A 26,779-nucleotide genomic window follows, 5' to 3' on the forward strand; every position below is an offset into this window, starting at 1 on the left:
GCTCCAATTAAATCTCCAATTGAATATTTTATTTGTAAATATTTTAAAATATTCTTGTATTCTTAGACAAAAAAGCAGAATTTAAGTTTTGTTAACTCGTTAGTAAACTACCAAGCCATAGTGCAAATGAATATTCAATTTCTTTTGCAATAATTGTATTCACTTAATATTCTTGGATTATGAGCTAAAGAAGGAACGTTCTCGAAAGATTAAAGAAGTGTTTAAATCCAGTGATATTAGGTTTGTCTTACAAGCTCAGGATCAAAACGATTCTGATATTGCCCGCGCAATTGATTTGTAAATGGCTGTGAATTAAGCAGATGACTTTTAATCTTACGTTTTCAGTCAGAAAACGTATTCCAAATCTTTTGTATTACATGACAATGCATGTTTTCATTATTCAATAACCAGTCGGAGAACCGCTTGTGTTCCGAAAATAAGTATGTGTACTCAATCGTCCTGCATGTTCTTCAAATTTGTCTTCTCGTAATTTTTTTTCGTTCCCAAAACCTAAAGTTGTCTCTCAAAGGAAAGTTTTTTGACATTGAAGACAGAAAAGGAGTAGGACATCTACTTTTAGAGGCATGTCAAAAACAGATCTCTACAAGCCTTCTCTTCCATTACACGTTGTGCTGTCAGACAAAAAGTTGCATCAGCGTAAATTCTATAATCTATTTTTATTACAATCTGATTACTTTATTAACATACAGTTAATATATACTAAACCTTTTACTTCAACTTCAGTAATTCGGAATTTTTGACGGAATTGTTGTCGGAACTAGGACTTAGAAGATAAGTCAAATTGAATATTTCGATAATTCAATAAATTCATGGTCGAAATTTCAACATTTTATTTTCGGAGGGAGCGGAACTTTTTTCAGGTTTGGGTCCAATATTCAAAGTATATTTGCTTCGATTCTTTATTTTTCCCATAAAAGCGAAAATCTTACGCATGGTATACATATAACGCATAGCTTCAAATTAAAATTTAATAACATACAGGGTGGTTATAATTAAAGTTTCACTTTGAAACGACCATAAAAGGAAAACTACTTTATCAAATGTTATCAAACTTTGAAACCGTGTAAAGGATGTCATGGGAATTTATTTTCCGCAAAGAAAAGAAAGTTCGAAACCTCACCACCAGGGGGGGAAATGGCGCCTTATGCAGTATCGTTAAACGAAATATGGGTCGGAATCTAACTTAACCTTTTGTTACACAGGTTTAATATGTTGTATACCCTTAAGAAACTTTGAAGTAGGCAAATTACCATTTAAAGGCGTTAAATTCGATAAAAGTCGATTGCGCCATCCGTGTAAGTGACAAATTCGTCCGTGAAAACCACGAATTAGCGATTAGAAAATGTGAGATCGCAAATCACTCTCACAAGTGCGTACAATCTGGAAATCGTTTTCTTACAGATCGCTAATTTGTAATTTTTGAAGCCTGAATTCAGCACTAAAACATGAAAATACTGATTCAAAACGCTTTTAATGGATTTGGGCCAACGAAATCCCTCATGTTATCTATCTTGTTCCATTGCATTCTCCTACTGCGTTCGATTGCATAGCAGTCATACCGCACCGTTTAGTGTTGAATGACAGCTAGTTTTATAACTGAACCATTTTCCTCTGAAGAGCAGTCGATAGGTGGGCCACTGTTACTGCAGCTCACTTAAAGTCAATGTTAAAATGTTTCGGGATACATGAACTGCAGTGACGTGGCATTTTAGATACTACGATTTTTATGCAGGGCTGGGCCCCACCTCACGTATGTCGCACAGTTACTTAGGCAACATTTCACGAATGAACGTTTTATAGGCCAACACTTCCCCTCTTCCCACCAGACCTCAACCTCTGTGACTTTTGGCTATGGGGTTATCTCAAAAGCACTGTTTATGGTGTTAATCTAAACAATTTGGCAGATATGAAAAATCTGATACGCTGACATGTCCGTAACATGCCTCCTGTTATGCTAAGAGCTGCTGTTGAGAATGCAGTAACAGGATTTAACTTACTTTCGGAAAATGCTGGACGCTATATTCAACATGCTTTGTAACACGTTTCGGAAAATATTAAACACATTTTAAACAGATATTTTCGTGTGTTATTTCATTTAACAATATTGTATACAGCGCCATTTTATCCTGGTGGTGAGTTTTTGAACTCATTTTTTTCCTGCGGAAAATAAATTCCCATATACTCCTTTACACGATTCCCAAGTTTTATAGCATTTGTTCCGGTAGTTTTCCTTTTATGACCATTTCGAATTGAAACTTTAATTATAACCACCATGTAAATTAAACTTTAAAAGTTTGACAGTTTGGTTCAAGTCCCAGCTTTAAAAAATATATATAAATATAATCTTTTATATTAATCCTCTTAGAAAGAATGTTTTAAGGAGCTATTTTTTCTCGCGCGTTATAGATTGTATAAAAAAGCATTATCTTTAATATGATTTAGATTGTTTCAGCCGATATAAGAATCGCGTCACTCGGTGGTATAAAATAAACCCTGCTGAACTGTTTTATTTCTTTGTCATTTAGCAAAAATCTTTTAATTAAAATATTTACCCTTTGGACTTTGCTTTAAACTTTATAGTTAAAATGACTAGAAAATGAAAAGCTGTCTTCAGTTGAAACGCAATTCATGTAATTGATATTTTAAAAAATTGACAAGAATGCAAAATTTATGGAAATCTAGCAATCGAAAAATCTTAATTTTCTTGTGTGAGCACTGAAAATAACTGTAGAAGGAAAGAAGAAAATTAGGGAGAAAAGTAAGCAAAAATTTGCAGGGAAAATTTGGCTGTCAGACATACCAAGATGTTTCAAAAAGTTGGACGCTTTTGAATATACTTTCAGGATACTTCAAAGAATTTAGGCATTCAAAGAGAAAACACTTGGACGTGTACACCAGCAAATACCATCAATTGAGCTTGTGTAAACAGAAAAACCAAAAACGATATCATTGCAGATTAAAGTGAAGAGCGACTGGTTTTAGACTATATGGTTGTATAAATTTAAATTACGTTATAGAACATCATATCGTATCATAAAGAGAATCCCGTGATTTTCTCAGTCGAATTATTTGAAGATTCAGGAGTTTATCCAGTATTGTATGTGGATGTTACCTAAAGGCGTTTTTTTTCCTCCTGATGAAACAGCGGCCGAGCGGTAAAGTCGCTGAACACTGGTAGTTCGGTCCGAGGTTCGAATTCCGCGAACGGGCTGTCTACATGGGCGTTTTCGTAATTTTCCCCATGTGTAACGTGTATGCGAGCCAGTTTCCCTTAGAAAGTCCTCCACGAAGGCAAGACTCCCCTTAGGCAGATAGCCCTAGTGTGCTTTGTCATAATTAAATAAACCAAAACCTCTTGATGAAACCAGTCTTTCCTTTCATCTCATACCTTCAAAGTGCTTAGCCTCTAAAGACTGATAAAGGCTCTGACGAAATACTTTGTGAAGGGCTTTCTAAGGGAAACCAGCTGTCATACACGGTACACATGAGAAAATCCACGAAAACGCCCATTCAACCAGCCCGTTTACCGGGATTCGAACCCCGAAGTTAACTACCAGTGTTCAGCGACTTTACCGCTCGGCCGTTTGTGGGCCTTTATGAAATGGAAGGCGGTAACTTTATTCAAAATGATTGTCAGAAATATCAAGATTATTTCGAAAAGTTGGATGCTTTTTAATATACTTGCAGAATGCCTAAGGAAAAAGACCAAGAATAAAGTGGATTGCCTGAAGAAAAAGAGAAGAAAAAATAAATTTTTGCGTAAAACTTAGTATTAGTATTTTTTTAAATTTAAAACCTTTTAATCTTATGATATTTGATTCTTGCGATTTCAAAAATAAAATATTTTTCTAAAATATGAATAACATTTTAAGAAACCAAATGTAGGATAAAATTGTGTAAAGCAATGGGCACAATGATAAAACTGTTTAAAGCAATGTCTGCAAGTCATCCTAAGTTAAAATGTCGGTTATACATCTCTCTTATTTATATATAGCTTTTCTGAACGGAACATTGAAAGGCGTGTTTACGTGCTTTACTGTATTTTCTTTTTTAATATATGCAGTTTTCAAACGCATCGTAGTCTGGGTTGCAAAGTATTCTTCCGATAGAAACGCAATTCAAATATAAAATCAAATTCTGGAAAATTTATATTAATAAATATATGAACTGAGCATTTTAAATATTATATTTAAAATGCTCAGTTCGAAGGAATAAATTGAAAATTTTAAAACAATTATCTGAAGAGACAATGCAACACAAAAAATTAAAATAAAAGTATAAAAATTTAAAAATTACCTAAAATAATAACTATGACAAATATATATATATATAGAAAACTATTTGATAAAAAATAAACGCTGCACCTTTATTTACGCAGCTCGAATAGGTAAATAGAAATTTTTAAAACAATTATTCGAGAAAAAAACATGCAACTTAAACAATTAAAATGAAATTCGAAAAAGAAAAATTACTTAAAATAATAAGTTATAATTAAAAATATAATATAAAGAATATTATTCGGAAAAAAGGAATGATGGTGACTTTTTTTCCTCTCACTGGAAAGGAAACTAGGTTGCCATATATTAAGAAGTTCGCCAAGTGAACTATTCTTTTGCGCAAAGTGAAGAAAAAGTACCAACATAAATTTGTGAATTTCTCCGTAAATTTCGCTCCAAATTTTACAAAATTTTTATTTAGGCGTAATTTGAGTTGTAGAATCGAAATATGGAAAAAAATTGGTATGTTATTTCAGAAAAAGTCCAATTTTGTGTCAAAATATCTATGTTGGAATAGTGCTATATATAAATCTAATATATATCCTAAGTCGCGCTTTCGAGACATGAAGATCGCAATTTGAATTTTGTCAATCGGCCAGTAGAACGGGAGATATCGAACTATCCTTTTTTTTTTTTTTTTTTAAAGCAGTATACATGCTTATTTACCTCTATCACCTGAAAGCCAGTTCCCATGTTTGCATCAGAGCTATGAATAGAATCTGATCCTTTACAAACAGAAGTATCCTGGTTTAGAATCGCCCATTTGGCAACCCTGCCTTCCCTTGCCATTTTCTGGTAACTCTAAACCCGCTTTGCTGTGAAGCTATCTTACCGCAGCTGCACATTTCGTAACAATATAGAAGTGTTTGCTTCCTTTCATCTCGTCCCACCAGCAGCGGAGTATCAAAAACTGAATACTGGGAATTTTGCTGTTTTTCTGTATGCTGGGAGTTCTGATGGACTGTCTGACCCAGGTGCTGTCCTAGATGAACAGACTATTTGTTTTATTGTTTTTTTTTTGGTTTTCCCCATGAGTAACATGAATACGAGCCAGTTTACCACAGGAATTTCTACTCGAAAAAAAGGCCACGTAGTAGACGTGAGACACGTAGAAGTACCCAGTAGATAGAACGGTTGAAATGGAAACGCTCTGTATAACAGCTGCATTAATTTGAAGTCTGCAATAATCTTTGTATAAGTTACATTAATATTTGTATAAGAGTTGAATTAATCTTGAAATCTGCGTTAATTTTTGTAAAAACTAAACTCAGTGGCGCAAACGCCCTAGTGGGCCACTGCTGCAGTGCCCTTTTTCTGCTTTCATGACTTTTGGGTCCAGGGGGGGGGCATCAGCATATGTCCTGGGCAAGTGGTCAGCTTGTCACAGGACCTCCGATGTTTAGTCCCCAAGCGAACTTGGTACTCATTTTTATCGACCCATTTAAAGGATGAAAGACTGAGTCAACCTTGCCCAGCCTGGGGACCAGTGATCAGACTGAGTCAACATTGCCGAGCCCAGGGACAAGTGGTGCAGTTGCGCGACGAGCTAGCCACTTCATCACCGGGCAGTCAATCTTTGTATAAGAGTTGAATTAATCTTTGTGTAAGAGTTGCATTAATCTTTGTATATGCTGCATTAATCTTTCTATAACAGTTGCATTAATCTTTGTATGAGAGTTGCATTAATCTTGAAATCTGCATTAATCTTTGTATGAGAGTTGCATTAATCTTGAAACCTGCATTAATCTTTGTATAAGGTATTTTACCCGTCCTTTCCGCATGCCTTCGTGATGTAACAGTAGCCTTTACACAGCCTTTAGCAGCAGACTCAGCGCATATTCGAGAGGTCCAGGTTTAAGTCCCGGCGAGAGCATTGCACATTTTTCAAGCTTCCTGCTTCAAAATATCCTAATGACTCTACAGTATCGCCCGAACTAAAAGTTGCTGGATGATGATTCTTCACCCCCAGGATTTGGTGATCGGGTTCCCTAATCCCCTGCCGCCCTTTAAAAGGAAGGGGGTGTATTAGGTATTTCCTCCCTCCTTTCCGCATGCCTTCGTGGTTGTAACAGTAGCACACTCGACGCATATTCGAGAGTTCCAGGTGAGTCCTGGCGAGGGCACTGCACATTTTTCACGTTTCCTGATTCAAATTAGCCAAATGAAGCTACAAGTTGTATTACGCTTTGTGTAAGAGTTATCTCACACAAAGAGTTATATTATACTTTCAGATTTCATGTATATGTAGAGAGTTATATTATACATGAAATCTGTATGTATCTTTGCATAAGTAGCATTAATCTTATTGTGTTGCATATTAATCTTATTAGAGTTGCATATTAATCTGTATTAATTTTATGAATAAACACTGTTTATGTGCACTTCTTGATATTATCATTGTAACATTGTTTCTTTTTCCCTATAGCGCTTAGAATCGAACGTGTGGAGGCAAGCGAAACAATGCCTATCGCTGAGGGCACGGAATTGGTGCTAGCCTGTATCATTCAAGGCTCCAGCGAGATGCGAGTAGAATGGTTAAGAGATGGCTTTCCTATACACATACATACAGCAGAAAGAAGTATGTGGACCACTATCGTCCCAAAGAATTCACAAGACCAATATACAGTGCTACTTGGTTTTGATCGAGTTGCGAGCTTGGACACGGGTAAGTTAATACCCTTTATTATGTCTTTTTTGTCGCTCACCTCTTTAAGTCAAATTACTTTGTGGAGTAACTGCTAACAATGTAGATTGGCATAAGTGATATGTATGAATTACAGCAAACGTAATCTATGTGAGGTTGCAGTGGTGTTATATGGTAAGCCGTATTTCTAATCAGTGGCAATGGTCAGCAGTTGATTCTGAACTACCGAACATAGAAAGTTCTAGAACTAGAGCAGAGTGCCATTAGACAGCCAGATCGCATGACAAAAACACTTGCACCTCCGTCATAAAATCTTCGAAAACAAACTTCTTGGCACATTTCGAAGAGAAGTAATCCCTTCACATTCAGAGTAGGAATGTAAGAAGTGTCTGATTGCCAGAATCTTTCTATTCGATAAGATGTAGAAACTATTTGACACTTCTTACCAGGAAATATGAAGAATTAACTATACCCTGGTCGTAATTTCAACCATGGATCTTCTTCTTTGTTAGCTGAACTTGCTAACCACATACATCACGAAAATACGCCTAAGAAAATGGCGAAAATTCCTTAGAACGGGGCTTTGGAAAGGTTATCTACAAAAGCTTTCACTCGAGATCGGAATTACGTCTTTTATTTCAGTTAGTAGTTACCTAGCCATTTCAGACTCTACTGTTTCATGTTAATTCTGAAAATTAATAATCAATTCCTACTGACTTATTCTTTCCAACGGTATTAATACTATCAGACGATAAATATTTTAATATGCTTCACCAAAATTTCTCTTAACAAACATTACTTTTCATAGGTGTCTTTACGTGTCAAGTGAGTGACTGGGGTTTCGTTCGCAATCGAAGCATCTACGTCCGTGTTCTATCCGCCCCCCAGCCTCAGCTGAGTCCGATAACAGCCACCGTGCCTCTGGGTTCGTCCCACATCATCACGTGCCTCTCGAGTGAGGATATCTACCGTAATTTCGGATACACTTGGCTGAAAAATGGCCGAGTTCTCAATCCCAGTGTTGAACCTGAAATGGCCGAGGACCTCTTTCCCACAGGAAGCAGGATCCTTCTTCAGGAGGCCGCAGCTTCTGCTACATACTCCTGTATTATCACCAGCTCAGCGGGATCTACTAGAAAAGACAGCTTCGTGACTGTCATCGACAAAGCACGTGAGTGTTGAGTTTTATTTTTCCGAAATAATATACCATATATCTCTGTATATAAACGTAGAAAATTTAGTAATTTTTTTAATAATACAGTAGACTTCGATCAACTGTGATCACATTTGTCCATGGCTGTTTTGATAACATTGAGCGATCAGAAAAGATATAGTTCAAAACAGCAACGAAGGTTAATTAATTTTAATATAAATATGATTAAAATATATAAATAGGTACTTCCACTGCATTTTAATTAGGAGCATGCAAAAGTTTGTTTTTGAACTAACTGTTCATGATATCTTTAAAAAAATGTTTCCTTTATGAACTGTTCACAATATTTCTGGGCTCACCAGCGGCCGAGCGGTAAAGTCGCTGAACACTGGTATTTCGGTCCGAGACTCGAATCCCGCAAACGTGCTGGCTGCATGAGCGTTTTCGTGGTTTTCCCCATGTGTAACGTGTATACGAGCCAGTTTCCCTTAGAAAGTCCTCCACGAAGGAATTCCTCCCCTTAGGCATATAGTCCTCGAGGCTTTGCCATAATCACACACACACAACATTTCTGGAAATTATTTCACTGATGTTGTACACCTAATCTTAATATTTCGAAAGTATCCTCACTGGCAGAGAACATCACAATGTAAAATTTAAATTAAGTTAGAAAAGCGACCTTAGATTGTCCTAGTTTTTTTTTTTTTTCAGGCACCTGTTTTGTTTTAATCTAAGATCTAACAATTTATGTGAATGTTCAAAAAGAGTGAGTGAGTGAGTCAGTGCACCGCTATGATGGCTTCCGACCACGGGCATGAACCAAACGGAATTATATATCATCACGGCGAGGAAGACTCCAAAGTAACAAGGTTGAATATTACATTCTAATAAGAGTTTTTACATATTGATAACTGCAAGGCACTAAGCGTTATTCTGGTTATCTGCTTTAAGTTCTGAACATTTGAAATATAATATTATCCACGGTTGTTTCTGCTTAGGCAGTGTCTTGAGATTTTCTCTATTTTATCAAGGGCTATTCTGTTTTTGAGTGTGTTAGACGTCCACATTGCCCAGGCACGTGTCGCCTTCCTCTCCGCATTCGCAGAAAGGAGTATCCCTAAGTCTGAATCTATTCAGGTATACTGGGAATGGTCCATGACCTGTCAAGAACTGTGTTAGACTAGCACAGTGGGTCTTTATTTTCATGTTAACTTTTGGCAGTAAGCGAAATGTCCTTCGTTCTACCTCTGCCTCTGTCCATCTACTTTGCCAATTTTGTAGCAAACTTGTCAAAGTTGTTCGCTTAATATGAGACCAAGGAAGTTTAGTTGGTCTTTCTAATATATCCGTGCAGTTGGCTGCCTGCTTGGCCAGTAGGTCAGCAGCTTCACTGCCTTGAATCCCTGTGTGAGCGGGAACTCATTTTAAAGTGGGTCTTTGCGAAATAGGCATTGTCAAAAGCTGTTTCTGAATTCGGTATACCAAAAGACTCCGGCTGTTTTGACTTGCAATAGCCGCCAGACTTGATGCCGAATCACTGAATATGGAGAATTTCTTCTGTTGACATGTGTTCGCATATCTAATTGCAGCACTAATAGCTAGAAGCTCTGCTTGGTATACCGAGTTGTTCAAGCCTAGTTTCCTTTTCCACTCGAATGTTACAACTCCATTTTCTAGTCTACAGAAGGCGCTGCCCGTACTGTTCTCAGTTTTGGAGCCATCTGTGAAAAGGTTATTACTGTTCCTCTGAATTGGTTGGTCGTTTATGCTGATACCGTCGGAGAGATTAAAAGCTGCTGGATGAAAGTTATGACAGTTGTTTTGCTCCTCATAGTCCGAGTGTGGATAACTATGACCCCAGAGTGTTGAAGTTTGACCCAGCCTGGTAACCCCTTACGATAGCTGCCTCTCTTTCTACTATCAAATCTAGGGAAGGAATTCCTGCTAGTTGTTGTAGGGCTAGTGTTGACGTGGTACGGTAGGCCCTGCATACTTGAAGTAGCTGCTGTCTCTGAATAGAGAGCAGGGATCTTTTATATGAGAGGTAAGTTCGCCACCCCAGATTGCTGCTCCGTAAGTTATTACTCTTTCTGTAATGGTTCTATGCCAAATTTTTAGTAGCTTAGATGAGATACCCCATTTATGTGAAGTCATGCCTCTCATGTTGTTGCTTAGGATGCTAATTCAAGTCTTAAGATTCATGACATGTGGCATCCAAGAAAGTCTGTTGTCGAGTAATAGCCCAAGATATTTCAATTGGAGGAAACATTTTACCGGTATCCCATGGAGTTTAATGCTTGGGTTGCGTCTTAGCTGCCTGCTGCGTCCTATGAGTAAAGCTTTAGTTTTCTCTGCCGAAATCTGAAGCTTATGTGCTCTGGCCCATTGGGAGAACAGATCAAGACAATATTGAGATCTCATTTCGAGGTTACTCCTTCCTGCCACAACTAACATAAAATCGTCCGCATAGGCTATGATTCGAGCGTATTCTACGCTCTCGAACTGACGAAATGCCGAGTCTGCCACTATATTCCACAGTGTTGGTCCAAGGCATGACCCCTGTGGGCACCCTCTATAGACATATTTGACATAAATGCCGCTGTCTGATGTTACCTTGTACACTTCGATCTTGAAGGTACGAGCGGAGGATGGTAATAATGGCTGTTGGGCATGCCATGTTGTGCAGCAAATTTATTACGTCTGGCCACCAAAGGGAGTCAAAGGCTCCCTTGATGTCAATGGCTATTGCCAGTGAGTGCAAATTGTTATCCTTGTTCTGTTTCATAGTGGCCGTTAAGTCTTTTATGGCATGCTCAGTTGAGTTGCCCATTCGGAATCCATATTGGTTGAGATGCAGGGCGTTGTTCCTTTGCAGGAAGAAGTCCAGTCCGTAAAGAATTTACTCTTTGTTCAAAAAGAGTGCCTCAGGATGTGGAACATTTGATTTTCTCATGCCCTACATTTGATGGCCCTAGATTATGCTTACAGAACGATTTGAAAATGTTCGTAGTGTTAATCTAAGATCTAACAATTTATGAACCAGTGAACTTATCTGTTTTCGTGAAGTCCAGACTGCTGTTCTCTGTTTTTGTTCGTTTTATTTATGCATGCACCTTTTAATGTTTTAGATAACTTACTTCTGTAAGCCCCGTATTGTACATATGTGTTGCACAGGAAGTCTATGTTTTCAAAGGGAAAAAAATTGTTTTCCGATGGAAAAGAAAAAGTATACAGTAGTGTTTTTGCTTCTGAAGAAGAAAGACTTGTTTCCTCAAAATCGTCCCCAAAAATCTATAGAATTATTCAAAATCTACGTCATACTTATTTATTTATTTTTTTATTTTTTCCATAATTTTAAATGGTTGACTGAAATCGAAACCAACTCTTTGGAGACTTAACCCTTCACTTGGCGACAATTCTTTGTCACTTGGCAATTTTTATAATATATGTTGATCTTAACTGGTGAATTTATCATTCATTTGGCGACTTTATTTTAACAAAAAAAAAATGTCTTGTGTAATAGTTTGATCATATTAAACGAACTGTTGATCACAGTACGCAACTTCTTTTCTATGTTTTTATACACAAACGGCGGAACTTCGGCAAACCGATAACAATATCTGAATGATAAAATGAACCTCGATCTTATTAAGCGACGTCTGCTGTAATTTGAATATCGGCTTATATACGAATTCAAGAGGATTGACGAATTAATTCATTGATATGAATGAATAATTTTTAAAATAGTAATAATTAAAATAGCTGAAATTAAGTAAAAAACAAATCATTTTTCATTTTATTTAACCCTATTGTATATTCATGAAGCTTAATACTTTTATCCGAATAGAAATTTGCTAAAATTTCTTTGAAATATCAGCTCTATTCCAGTTAGATTAATCAAGGATCTCCTACCATGACTGTATAGTGGTTAGCAATTCTGGCTGACATGTCGTTGTATTGTGTCCGAAGTCGAATCCTATTGCCCACCAGCGGCCGAGCGGTAAAGTCGCTGAACACTGGTAGTTCGGTCCGAGGTTCGAATCCCGTGAACGGGCTGGCTGCATGGGTGTTTTCATGGTTTTCCCCATGTGTAACGTGTATACGAGCCAGTTCCCCTTAGAAAGTCCTCCACGAAGGCATCCCTCCCTTAGGCAGATAGCCCTCGAGGCTTTTTCGTAATTAAATAATATAACCTAACCTAACAAGATTCGAATCCCGGAGAAGGCATAAATCTTTGTAAATGCATAGCGTTTGTACGACATGGGGCACTTAAGTCACTGGTTAATTGAAAGTTCTCTAGAATGGCTTATACATAAAGGAAGAGATGTTAAATACTCTCGGATCCATCCCCTGTGGCGTTATCCATTAAAACTGGAACAGAGCTGTACAGTTAGTGCAGTGGTACTATACCTGTACGATCAGGGGTAAATTTCTCATGTTCCATCCTCTTCTCCTGTACCTGTAGCCCGTTTTCCCTACCTTTAACTTCTTGAGGAGACATTCGGCTGGACGAATTTTTAATGCCTCCATGCCACAACGGTACTATACATTCACAAACATCCATGCCTTCTCCGGGTTCGAACGCGGAAGCAACGACATTCGCTAACCGCCATACCTACTAGGGCGCCTTCAACTTCTCAATAAATTAGCTAGTTGATTACAAAAATAACGATTCCAACTGCATATTATTACAGCAGACGATGAAATATGTCAAACCCAAATCTAGTATTTTTCGTAGCTCTGAGTAGAATGCACGTTTCACAATGAATGATTAACTATAGCATGCATTTTTCTGAAATGACATTTTAACCGCTAATGCAAGCTTTCTAACCGGTTTTGACAACCAGACGTAAAAAAAGCAAATAATCAAAAATGAAACAAATTCGAAATTAAATCACATTTTGTTAATCTTGAAGCCTGAAATACTTCCTTCAAGATTGGTTTCTAAGAATTATGTTATAGAATTTATCAGTCGGTCTTCCATGCGTCATATATTATCATTAAGTGTATCTTTATAAACTAATTTTATTTTTGTTTGCGTTTTATTTTTAATCCCTTTAAACACATTTCTGATTTTCATTCAAGATTCGTACGCTTCGAGAAATGAGATGAATAAAATATTCTGTGAAATCTGAAAGAAAAATTAAAGATAAACATAGCAGTTCTATTGAAGTGAAATACATCAGTATTAATCTAAATATTCGAATACAAATTTTCCTTGTATATTTTTAATATCATTGGAATCCCTTTCTTTTTCTCAAATCACCCTTTTTCTCAGTTATTTTTATACTTCCTCTACATCGTAAAGATTGTCCTGTTTGCATAAATTATTTACATCGAAATGCTTGCTCCATTTTGAAAAAACAATGTGACACTAATTTTAATTTTTAAGCATAATTTATTTAAAATGATGCAAATATACGAGTATAATAAGTACTTATTTAAGTATTAAGTATTATTATTTATTCTGTATTATAATAAGTACTCATTTTATTTTCTATATATATTTCATGTTATTTAATTTTTTAAATTATCGAGTTTTAACGAAAGTTTCCCGCCACAGAAAATAGCGTGTACGCAAACAGTTCGCTTTGGCGTGTTTAATCATATTTTGTCTAATCAGTTTTGGCATTTGAAATAAAGCGACATTTTTTAGAACACTGTGTTGTGAAATGTGTAAAACAAATATCGTTATCATTAAATACAAGATGTCTGAAAGTGAAACATCACGCTACCAGACTATAATCATCATTTACTTCCAGTTCTGTTGCAAAGCGCTAGCTACAGAATGTCACCAAATCATGTATACAGCTTTAAGTACTGATATTGTATCATATGATACTGTGAAGGTTTGGTACCGAAAGTTCAAACACAAGAACTATGGACATTCAAGAAGCAGAGCGCTCTGGCCGCCCTACTGATGTTGATGAGGCCCGCCTGCGAGAACTTGTGCAAGAAGATCAGTACACAAACATTCGAGAGCTTGCTAAGAGCATTCAAAAGTTAGACTATAAGGTATTTCTCCCGCCTTCCTAGTATGCCTTCGTGCTGTAATGGTTAGCACACTGGGATGGTATTTCAGAGGTCCGCGGTTCGATTCCCAAGGAAGGCGTTTGCTCATTTTTCATCTTTCCTGCTTCCAAAAATACCTAATGTTTATTAGTGTTTATTAGTCGCACTATGCCTGGCATAAACTTGATGTACAAGTTCAATGGCTGGCTGCCGCATCAGCAGACTCAAGCAGAAGGACAGACGTGTTCTGGGCCTGCACTAATCTGCTCGAGTATCAACACAAAGACAAAATTCTGGACCGGTTCGTCAGTTGTGGTGAAAGATGGATTTACTTCAACAGCACCAGCCAAAAAAAGGGTTGGTCTGCGCCTGCTGGGACTGTCGGCAACATCGCAAAGCGCAATTTCACTAACAAAAAGATCATACTTTGTATCTGGTGGGATTGCGGAGGCATATCCACAAAAAATATCTGGAAGAAGGTAAACCCCTGGTGCTATCTTCCTTTCTGCACAGGACGTCTGAAATGAGGTTGATCGGTTTTTGAACTCGTGGCCACCAAGTTTCTGGGCTGAAGGCTTTGAAAAACTAGCAAAACGTTGGCAGAAAATCATAGATTTGAATGGGGTTTACTACCCGCACTAAAGGTACTACTGTCCGTTTTTGTAGCTTTATAAAGACCCTTTTTGCGGAAAACTTTCGTTACAACCAGATATTTATTGCTTCAAAGGCTGCTTTAATGGATACTCTGGCAGAAATAATGAATTTCGGAAACGCGTTTTGAGACAAATCTCTGCCTTTTTCATGGGATCGTATCCTAATTCAGATTTTATGGTAATTGATGTTCTCTTTTTATTCTTCGTATCATTTCGAGTAGCTCGTAACGAGCGGCAATAATAATTCTTATTGAAGAACGGTTGCGAATCGGGGCTCTCTTAGCTTTTTCCAAAATCTCTTCACGCCCTCTGCATCGACGACCACTATGCCCGTTTAATTTTCCTCAACATTAACATGTTCTTCTCTGTCATAGCAACATATGGTTCGCTTCCATATCCTAGGAACAATTTTGGTCAGCACATCGTGTTTTTTACCGATAACTGTTATATTCGTAATACCGTGCTTAAGTCCTTCATTTTTAAAGTTTCTCATTAGCTCCTGTAGAATCACATTTCTCTCTTCAGACATTAAATTGGGTTTCTTTTCTCATAACTCTATAAAAAATAATGAATATAAAATAACATGTAATATAAAATTCTATTTTATAAAAGTAGGAGTTGACGTATTTTAAACAACTCTTCCCGTTTCTATAGCCTTAAGGCCAGTTTACACCTGTCCGAGCAGCTCGTAGCGAGCCGCTCGTTACGACTACTTTGACAATGTAAACGCTCACTTCGACCGACGTAGGGAAGATGAGTCAGCGCTTCCGTTTCTACTTTGAACCTGTTGAAAAATCTATCCGGGCAGTTACTCCGAGCAGCGCTCGCAGAGATGTCGTGACAGTGAGTTCTATGATGTCGAAAATGCCAAGATGGAGCAATAGCCAAACCATGGCATTTATTGATGCCATGGTTTATGAAGTGTTATGGAACGCTTCACTGGTTCATTATTAAGTGCATACTTCTATAATTATGTGAGCTTATATTCATTTTTCTACAAGCATCCCTACATGAGGATGCAATGATATTATAAACTAATATGTTTCTTCCAATAATTCCAATAAATTCCAATAATTCCAATTCCTTACAAACTAATATGAAAAATAAAAATTTAATTATGAAAAAAATATGTAGATCTGTTTTATTGGGGATATTTAAATTTGTTGCTTTGTATAAAAACATTCTGGGGTATAATTTGCTACAATTCAGCTTGGATGTGAAACACTCAGTACAAGTACTTAGATGTATTAAGGTTTATAGAAATTATGATAGATGAATTCTAATTTTCTCAAACTATCTGTTTCAGCATTTTAAAAATATAATCATTATTAATATTTGCTGATATCACTTTATATATTATTTGTGTGTTCTCCAGCAACACAATTTCAGTAGGATCCAAAAGTAACAATTTGCGAAAGTATCTTCCTGTTGGAACTATGTCATAATATATACATTCTTTTACCCTGTGTTAAATATGTGTAATGCTCCCAAGTTTTTTGCTACTTCTTATTTATTTAAGATTTTATGAATAATTAGGTAGATATTATACAGTTTATTTCTGTCGTGTTAATGATAGCTGAATAACACATGAATAGAATAAATATTCCATGTGTTAATTTTGCATTCTGCTCTAGAAATAAAATAGTTCTTGTCAGATAATAATTACATTACTGCATAATTAATTACATGCACAGACAGCTACTGATTCTGTGGATTCTGGATGAATAAATATATTCTTTCTATTAATAAATAATAAAACACATTATTACTTTTACATTATTTTGTAAATGATTAATTAGGAGTAAATAAACAGTTATATATAGTAGAAAAACTTTGTTAACTTGAGTTTCAATAACCACACTTGACTAAATAACTTCCCTCAATAAACTGAGTTTGTTTTAAATCGATTGACTTTTAACTTCCCTCAATAAACTGAGTTTGTTTTAAATCGATTGACTTTTAACTTCCCTCAATAAACTGAGTTTGTTTTAAATCGATTAACTTTTAACTTCCCTCAATAAACTGAATTTCTTTTAAATCGATTAATAAATATATTTTGAATGAATTTCAATTATGTTTACAGAATATATTTTAAGTCCTTGTACCTGAAATACAATAAAGTTTTTGTAACTTTGTACATCCTCGCCCCGAAATTCATTTAACCCTCCAGGCGGCAAGGCCGTATATATGCGTTCGAAAATAATGGCTCTCATAGCGGGAAGGCAGCATATATGCGACCAAATATTTTGGTCCTCATGGCGGCAAGGCAGCATATATACGTAAACTTGAATTTTGGCACGAAACGGCAAAGCAGCATATATATGGCCTGTCTCAGAGTGCCCTTCCCTCTCTGCTCTTAATGTAAACTGACAGGTGATAATTTTTCTCTGAGGGAGGTAATTGAGGAGAGGAAACTATCTATTCGCTAGGGGCAAATGGGTTTTATCGTTAGGTTTTGAATAACAGCTCGTTCAAAACTTCCAGCTGTTCTGTGCTTATACCAGCTATAGTAAACTTAAATGCTTATGTTCGTAAAGAGAATTTTCATTTTCCAGCCTAATTATTCTCCAAATTTTAGATGCAGTTTGGCAAAATGTAATTGGAATTAAAATTTAAATTGCAAGAAAGTGCAACAATATTTTGAAATATGAGATTTCAATTATATTGCAATTGTAATTAGCTTCGCAATTACAATTAGAAAGTAAGTACTTTTTAAATGCAACAGTAATGTATGTAATTGCATTTTAATTCTTAAGTTTTACAATTACAATGCAATGATAATCACAAACATTATAATTATATAATCTAATTACAAATTTTATTGCATCTAATCACAACTACGGTAATATTAGCTAATTACAACGTAATTTTAACTGCAATTGCAGTAGGTAATTATAACTACGTAATTAGGAAAGTAATTGTCTCTGATAATTAGAATTACTTAACATAGTGAAATTATGATCATAATTGTAATTTTAAGTGTAGTATGCAATTGTAATAAAATTATGCAATTACTAAGTAGTTATAGTTAAAAAATAGCTGTTTTTTAATTACAATTACAATTTACGTAATTTCATTTAAATTACAATTACTCTATATTTGTGAAATCCAATTTCATATTCCATGCAACTGCAATCATATAATCTAATTACAATTACACTGTCATTGTAACTCCAGTAAGTAATTATAATAATGTAATTAGGATAGCAATTGTTTCTGATAAAAGTAGTTACGTAGCCCAGGAAAATCATGATCTTAATTGCAATCGTAATTGCAGAATGCAATTGAAAACACATAGTAATTGGAATAATATTATGCAATTATCTTGTAATTACAATGTAACAATTTTTAATTACATATACAATTTACTCAAATGCATTTTAATTATAATTGCATTTTAATTGTGAAATCTAATTGAATAAACAGTATAACTGTAATTATATAATCTAATAAAAATTACAATGCAATGGTAATGACCTCTTAATTAAAATTGCGCGGCAGATGATTGTAACTATTTAAGCAGAAAAACAACTGCCCCTTATAATTTCAGTGACATAGGCTAAGGAAATCGTGATAATATTTGAAAATTACCAGTCAATAATATTATATTCGAAATGTTTCTGCATTTTGGATAATGAGTTTTTAAATAATACAACGGGATAATCACCTATAAGAAAAATATTAATATTTTCTGTCATGTCTTCTGAATCATCTTACATATATTGTAGTTTGTGGTACCAGCATAAATAGGAGTTTATTTAAAGGAAATATTTTATATAGACCGAAATGCACATAACGTTAGTAAGCCAATATGTATGTTTATGATCTTCGATATACATGTGAACTTAAATTACAAGATTAAGGGAAAGCAAGCAAAGAGTTTATGCCAGTGCAAAGGGATGTTTTCGCAAAGGATTCGTTACGGGACGCTTGTCTTGTTTACATTACACAAGAAATAAATCATAAAAATTACATTTATCCTTTTCTTTTCAGAAAGGAGATCAACAAGGACTAAACTAAGTCTCATAATTTTATCCAACCTATTGCTTTAGCTGGTAAAAAAGGATTCTGATCAGCAATCAGTATGCTTAATTGCTGTGTGTATTAGACATTTTACTAAATCCATTTACTATGAATTACCGACCAGACGGTAAAGCGGTTCGTGACTCTGGTTGCCGTACCGAAGAGCCTGGGTTCGAATCCCGGATAGGGCATGAATGTAATTTGTTCGTCCTCTTCATAGGTGGCAACGGTGGCCCACATATTATTTCCCTTCTTAATATCATGACCGGCCTTAGTAGTGATCAATGTCTATAAACGGCTACTACCTGTCATTGGAAAAAAAAAAATTACGAATTGGTCTTTTATTCAACATAACACACATTTTCCATAAATAGTTAAAATGCATTATTCAGTTACAAGTGAAAGTACTTGTATGAACTATTTTCCATCATTGTTTCACGTAAGAACAAATAAATGTACAATTTTCTTATGCACCTGTGATTGTCATATTATTTGGATTACGGTAAAGACCCCCCCGGGGGTCGACGTAGAGTACTCTGCGAAGCTACTGGTTAGGATCTGTACCTAGGCAGTCTCGGCCACGGGGGTATAAAATTTATGAACTTGGTGGTTCTGAAGGCTCTGGGAAAGGTCACTTATTGGCCGGCCCCGAAGTCTGGCACGTCCTAGCGCGGCGTGGTACTAGTAACCCGGGGTTCTTCCCCGGGGTCGCTGGGTAATGTCCCGCTGCGACGGGCTCGCCCAAGCGATTGGTAGGAGCATTAGACGACCAGTGCTGCCTGGGGTGCGTCCTCAGGTGGTGCGCTGCTCTCCTGGAGGGTAATAGTGGAGGTTGAACCACCACGACGTGCCCAAAGGGGGAGTGGACCCGGCAATGAGATTGAGTTCTCGGTACGGGGAATGCCCTAATTTTCTTCTTCTTACGGTAAAGACTGCAAAGATGCTTCTGTGGAGGACTTTCTGAGGGAAACTGGCTCATGTTCACATCACCCGTTAATAAAAGCAGGAAAAGATCTTTATTTAATTGAATGCAACGAAACGTTTAAGAAGAATTATGTACTCATAGAGAACTTTCTAAAATAAAATGATTTGTATTCATGTTACACATAAGGAAATCCACGGAGCTATCTAAACATTTAGATTGTTTGCCAAAATGGGCATCCGATTTGAACTAGTAGTATTCAAAAGACGACTTATTACTCTGCTGAGCGAAAAATCTAATTGCTTTTGAAGTTATATTGTAATTCGAACAATCATTGTATTACAATTATTATTATTATTATTACTATTATTTTATTTTTTCCCAAATGGCAGATTGGGAACAGTTACAGGGCAACACAGTTCATTAGTCTATACAAGGCCAGAAGTTGCAGTCACTTTATTATGGAGGCATCTAATATGTGGGCCACCATCGCCTCCTATGAAAGGACGAACAGTTAAAGCCATGCCTTCTCCGGGATTCGAACCCAGGCCCTTCGGTATCGCAGTCAGGCTTCCCTAACCACTATACCATCTGGGCGGCACAATTACAATTATAACTGCATTAGTTGTAGTTTTAACTACAAGGTAACTACAATGAATTACCAGCTTTTCTCAGTCAATAACAGATAGCTTAAACTTTAAAGATAAATGGAAGGTCTTATAATTTGTCGAATGGCAATATTCTAAGAAAGTGTAGTCTCCAGGATGGCCGAAGTTTAATTACAGTCTTACATTTCGCATACTCGCAGCACTTACCCAAAGGCTGTTCCAAGATTATTTCTGTTCACCTCATCCATTAATTTTGGAGACAGAATCATGTCTAGAGACATTTTTTTTTTTTTTTTTTTTTTTTCTGAGGACAGTATTTTATGTAATATATAAAAAAAAAATAATGCGTCTCCCTCAAGGTGCAGGAAACAACGAGTACTGATAAATTTAATTGAAATTACAATTATAATTCTAGTTAATACAAATACAATGTTACTTTAACGGTTAGAATTACATTATAGTTCTAATGGCAAAAATATCAAATGAGTGTTATAGATTAGTATACTTTTACTTATCACAATAATTAAACTTTTAATACCGTTTTATTTTATTTAGCTTATCACAATATTGAGCTTTTTAATATCGTCGGTACTGAAAAAATGTTTTACTACTGTCATGAAATGTATATTCGATAATAGTTTCTCATTGATGTTTTTCTTATATATTTTTCTGCATAATTCATAAATGTTTGCAATGGAAATAATTCTGAGGCTTTTATAATACTTCTAAATTTTCATGAAATAAAGTTCCATTAAGGTTTACTTGAAGGAGACTCTCAGTGCAAGCACTCGAAAAGAAGTTATGCTACATTTACATATTATGAAATGGTTGAATGTACAGTATTTACTTATAACAGCGGTGCTCAATATATCGCGTTTTCTGAAAGAATGCATATGTTGCCTAAAATCGAATTTAAATCACTATAATCAGAATAATTGGCTAAAGTATTAAATTGTAATTTTTACAGCATCAATCGAATTACTGGATTTTATTGAAGATAAAAATATGTTGATATTGACAAGCTATATTAGTTTTTGTACTATAATGAATGCTAGCTAGTAGCTATATGAATATAATGAATGTACTATAATGAATGCTACCTAGTAGCTACTCTAGCTAATAGCTAGAGTAAAACTCAGGATATGGTAACATTAAATAAATAAATTAATTAAATTAAAAAAAAAAAAGAAGAAGCAGAAAACGAAAGCGAAAAGGAACTGAATACATTCGGAAAGAGAAGGCTTACTATGGTGAAACATTAGAAACGTGTAGACAAAGTGTTAATACTATATGTGAAAAAATACTAAGGACAAATTGAAATACATCATAGCTACGTTTGGTGCTTTCTATATTATTTTTATCAATATTAATATAAGTACCGAAAAATACTTAAAAAATAGGTATTTTCGAAAATTTAAAGGAACAAAATTGCAGTCTTAAAATTTATAGCAGCGGAACTTTTGAAGTAATTTGATGCCTTCTGAAGGTCTCCATGAACATAACAATTTATAACTGTCAGCTTTTACAACTAGGAATCAGATAAACTCTATTGTTTAGTAAACCGGACTGTCTAGTAATGTTTTCGGTACTGTTTAGTTTCCGGGAATGGCGATGTATGCAACTTTTTTCTCTTTCTGCCCTAAGAATAAACAGCTCATAGGGGAATTCTGAAAAATATATAACCCTTTCATATATGTACTCATACCCTGATATTCACAATAGCGTTTCTTTATTTAGATAGCTTTGAGCATGCAATTTCAGTAAAAATCAGAAAACAAGTACCATACATATAACAAAGCCGGTTATCTCAGTAAATGAAGGGAATTAAGTACCGGCGATGGCAAGATTTTCCCATGGTTTGAAGACTAAGTAATTTATTCCTTTCAGAAAATTTTCTCGGAAAGCAAATCATCACTTACGGATAGAAGAATGTTCTAAGAACTACGGGATAAATTTATAATGGGAATAAAAGAATGAAAGAACTCGGAAACTCTTTTCTAGTAATCATTTTACTCCTCGAAAGTTGGTTTCAGTATCCCCTTTTTAAGGAAATGACACATGAAATGGGTTTCAGAAACTGAATCTCGAAATCATCAATAACTATCCAATATTCTGCATTTGTAAATATTTATTTAATTTGCATTTCAACCAAATGTTGAAAACAAATCGGAAAAAAATCTCCTTACGAAAGGAAAAAAAAAAAAGATTCCCATTCTTTTACAGTGATATTCCATTAAATTATATCAGAAAATCATATCACTGTTCGATGCAATAAATACTAATTTTAGACATGTTGCCTGTTTATGTTGTTAACTCTCTTTTGCAACTGAACACTGGTAGTTTTGCCTAAGTTTGAATTCCGGCGAATGCTTTCGTTGCTTGGTATTTTGGAGAGTTTTAAGTTGAATATACCAAACCAGTTTCCCTGAAAAAGTCATCTACAAACGCATCCTTTTCCTCAAGCAGGTGCCCATCGTATGCTGCCTGACGAACGTGCAAGAACTTTTCTTCTTTTACACAGCTTTCATGATCACACATTACCCACCAGCGGCCGAGCGGTGGGTAATGTGTGATCATGAATGCCTTGAATAGTACCATATCAATAATACCATAATCTTTGCCTTGAATAGTACCATATCAATAATACCATAATCACATGTTATATTATTGAACATTTTTAATTTGAAAAACTATAAGTTATGGAAAACTCAATGACATATTTAGTTAGATTAATAAAAAGATAAAAATTAAATGCGTCATCGGCACCATTTTGTTAGTAATATCATTATATAATCTATTGTACTTTTTTGTTTTTCTAGTGTACTGGGGAATTAAAGAAAATTTCTCAAAAGTATCATCATGTTTTCGTAAACTGATATATAGTGTTAAATTATTATATTAAATTTCAGTTTATTATAGCAGAAATCGTAAATAGCTGCATTATGTATAGCTCTTGCTTCACTGAGCTTTCGGAAGTTAATCTGCGTCCATCCGCATAATCGAGAAGCAGGTCGATTTGTTTCTCAGTGCAATCGCTGTGGGATCTTAATTCTACTGACCGATGTTCTATAAATTTAAAATATTTTGGCCTGCTTAAATTCTGTAGCTCTCTACATTCTAAAACTTTTGCCGTTTTTAAGTGCCAAATTCTTAGAATTTCGCCATCCCTAAATTTTCTTGTTCGATGCCTCTTTAAATTCTAAGAATTTTTCAGCCATTAATCTGCCTCCTGGCCAGACGTGTTTTTCGATGCCACATATGTCACTGAAAAAGGTTGAAAAATCGGAATTTGAAAAGCAAACTTCCTACTTTTCATCAAATAAATTTTATCGATTAGCAGTGCTATGGAAGCATTAAAACATTTATGTAATAAATACACAAATACTTCAGAAAAATTTTTTTCTTTCTACTAAAGAAAGGCCTGTGTCTGACTACCTGCGAATTTGGTTAAGTTTTATCCAAAATCTACGTCAAAGCGTTTCTTTTTGGCCTAATAATTAATTTTACATTGGCATGTTCCTGTCCCTGCTTGATGTTGACAAGATTTATTCAAAACTTACTGTTCTTATTTTTTATTTTAAAACAAACAATTTAAATGGAAATCCTCAGCTTGCTTTTATTTATTTAATAATAACATTTGATAATGAGAATTGAGATCTCTAAGTAATTTGCGTATTTGAACCCAAAAAAATGTTAAACACCAATTTTGAAGCTTTTGTTTTGGTTTGCTTTATATTTCTTTCAAAGCACGCGAGAGCTATCTGCCTAAAGGGAGGAATGTCTCCGTGGAGGACATTCTAAGAAAAACTTACTCGCGCCCACATTATGCACAGAGAAAACAACAAAAATTCCACTTTGAAAGGTAAAAGTGTCTAATTTTTTAGAGCGAGATTTTCCTAACAATGAATTTTAGCAATTTAATACAAGTGCTATATTTAATTAAGAATTAAAACAATGTTCTTTTGTGATTTACGTAAGGTAACTCTTTCTGTAAAAAATAATCATATGAACATGCACCGAATTTCAGTACTATGTAATTTAGTTCGGAAACTGAGAGGTATCTGTGACATCTTGTCTATATGTAGAAAATTTTTAATAAGGTTATTATGACTGAAATTTGTTTCAAAATATTCAATCAACGAATAAATGCGATGAAGGTAAACTCCCCTTTTATAAATATGAAACAAGATAAACGAAATAAATTTGTGGTAAAATGAATTACAAACATTATGTCGAAATGACTGACACTGAGCATGTGTTTGTTATTTTAATAGTAATTTAATTATCAATTACATGTAGCTTTCAATAGGAATTAGGTATTTTAAGCCTCTTATAAATTTTTTCTTAGCGTTAAAGCTCGATAACATGAATCAAAAGCAGAAAATTAGTTAAACTACACTGTCTCACTAGTCGTAAGATTATATTACTGAAATATGCATATAAAAACAAATTAACATTCTATAAACGTACATTAAAATACGGAAACGCAATAAAAATCAATAACATTTATACTTAAAAAGCAACAAAGCCGGGCTCATGTGAATCGCTAGAAGAGGCGCCAAATTTTCTATACGGAATTCGAAAATTACTTTAATTATTAGGGGAAATAGGCTTCGTCAAACTTAAATCAATAAAACAAACCAAAAAAATTGCAAGAAAACCTGGAAATTAATGCAATATGCATTTCAGTGTTATTTCTTATTTATCAAAAACGAATTTTTTAATGTTTTCATTTGGAAATTATAAATAATTGGCTACATCATTTCTCTGAATTTATAAAACTACGATTAAAAAATACTTTAAGAATTATGGTATAATTATGCTATAAGAGTTATGACATTTTGATTTAATACAATTACTTTTGCTTAATACAAGTGTAGCTATTTTTATATTTACATGGACGCGCATTGACCTTTCTGCCTCAGGTGAAAAAATATCTTGGCACGGCTCTGATAAGCAATTAAGATTAGAAATATGCACAAAATTAGTAACAAGGCAATACAAAACTTCCTTTTCTGTTTTGGATTTCCAGAAAAAAATATCTTTTTTCGTCTAACCAAAGCATGGACACAAAACGTGTTCCTTCCTCCGTAAGGGCAAAAGCAGCCCATCTGCTTAATCGCCTCTAGGCGGTAATCAAAGGACAGTAGGAAACCCATAGACCTGTTATATATTACAGCTCTATGAGGAAACCATCACTTAAGTGAAACGACTTGTTGATCGCCCTACAAGGAGGGGGGAAGAAAATCTAACAAAGGCCGTTTTCAGGACAATTTTGGTTCACTCTAAAGGAAAAAAAATTGTAAACATGGTTAATTTTTACTGCAGTTTTCGAGACGTAAATCGATTTGAATGCGAGCCGCCCGGTGGGTTAATATTTGATTTGATGCTTCTTATTCATTGCGGTGAGCTATCCAGTTACGTACCCATTTCATTTTCTTCTCCCCCCCCAAGAACAGAAATTAATTCTTTTGAAACTGTTTCGCAGATTTCAAGCACTGCAGCTGTCACGTCGGTTTCCATTTTGTAAACAAACGGAGGCGAGTTGTCAGTCCACTCTGATTGGTGCAAACAATCTATCAGAGTACAGGTCCGTTCACTCGGTTCGAGACGCCCGGACAAGCGACTCAACGAGCTGCTCGGACAGATGTAAACTGGCCTAATCCGATAAAAATTTATAAGTGGGGAATTATTCTGATACGGGAATAAGTTTTTAATGAATCCCTAAGCAAAAGGTTTCCGTATTTTATACTAGATGATAAGAGAAATACTTTCAGAATAATCGTAAAATAATTACTTCTTTTTTATTTCTATGTTTGAAAAATTCTAAAGTAAATCCTGCAATCCTCGAGTGTCTCTCGGTCACGTATACTTGATTTTTCTTTGCCATAATTACCACAATTTCTTAAAAGTTTCGAACAAAAAGCAAAAGAAATTAAACTGAATGTGATAAGTTAATGCTGTGATTTTATGCACATTGGAACCTCAGTCTATCATATATGCACTCATATAAAGGGAAAATGCTATGGAAAGTACTGCACGACTATCATGTATGGTAACTTTCTGAGTTCTGTGTTCTTTCGTTCTGCTACTTTTACATCCACTGTTATTTTGTTTTATTAATTATACACCTTGTTTAATGTTATGTATGTTGTATTTCTGCCTTTGTACTGAGGAGCGGCGCAGACACAAATTTGTTAGATTTCTTAGAAGTTTTAAGCTTGCGTTTAGAGCTTTAAGATTGCTGAGAATTACTGGAGTTCAAACGTTGCAGAAGTACTTCGAGATGTGCTTTTCAAGCTAAAGGTTTCCCAGTGTTCTTCGCTTTTCCTCAGCTAACATAATGTTTGAAGGCCAATAAAGAGATTCGGTCAACATTATTTCTCTGAAATTTCTTGAGTTCTACGTTGAAATATCTGCAGGTCATCCTTCAGCAAACTATTATTAAACAACGAAATATACACAC

General features: G+C 35.1%; 1 protein-coding gene across 2 annotated transcripts in view; it reads left to right on the forward strand.

Annotated features, from left to right (window-relative positions):
• The window catches only part of LOC118186215 (uncharacterized), a 695,790-nt gene that overhangs the window by 542,978 nt on the left and 126,033 nt on the right, over window positions 1–26,779 (forward strand). For both annotated transcript variants that reach the window (XM_085813564.1, XM_085813565.1), the window contains exons 10-11: window positions 6,724–6,963; window positions 7,751–8,113. In XM_085813564.1, coding sequence (XP_085669690.1) covers window positions 6,724–6,963; window positions 7,751–8,113 — 603 coding nt within the window. The remainder of the gene's footprint in view (window positions 1–6,723; window positions 6,964–7,750; window positions 8,114–26,779) is intronic.

This window comes from Stegodyphus dumicola, chromosome 3 (genome assembly GCF_044657685.1).
Source record: "Stegodyphus dumicola isolate Sdum_Otavi_A_Nest chromosome 3, ASM4465768v1".
Lineage (NCBI taxonomy): Eukaryota > Metazoa > Arthropoda > Arachnida > Araneae > Eresidae > Stegodyphus > Stegodyphus dumicola.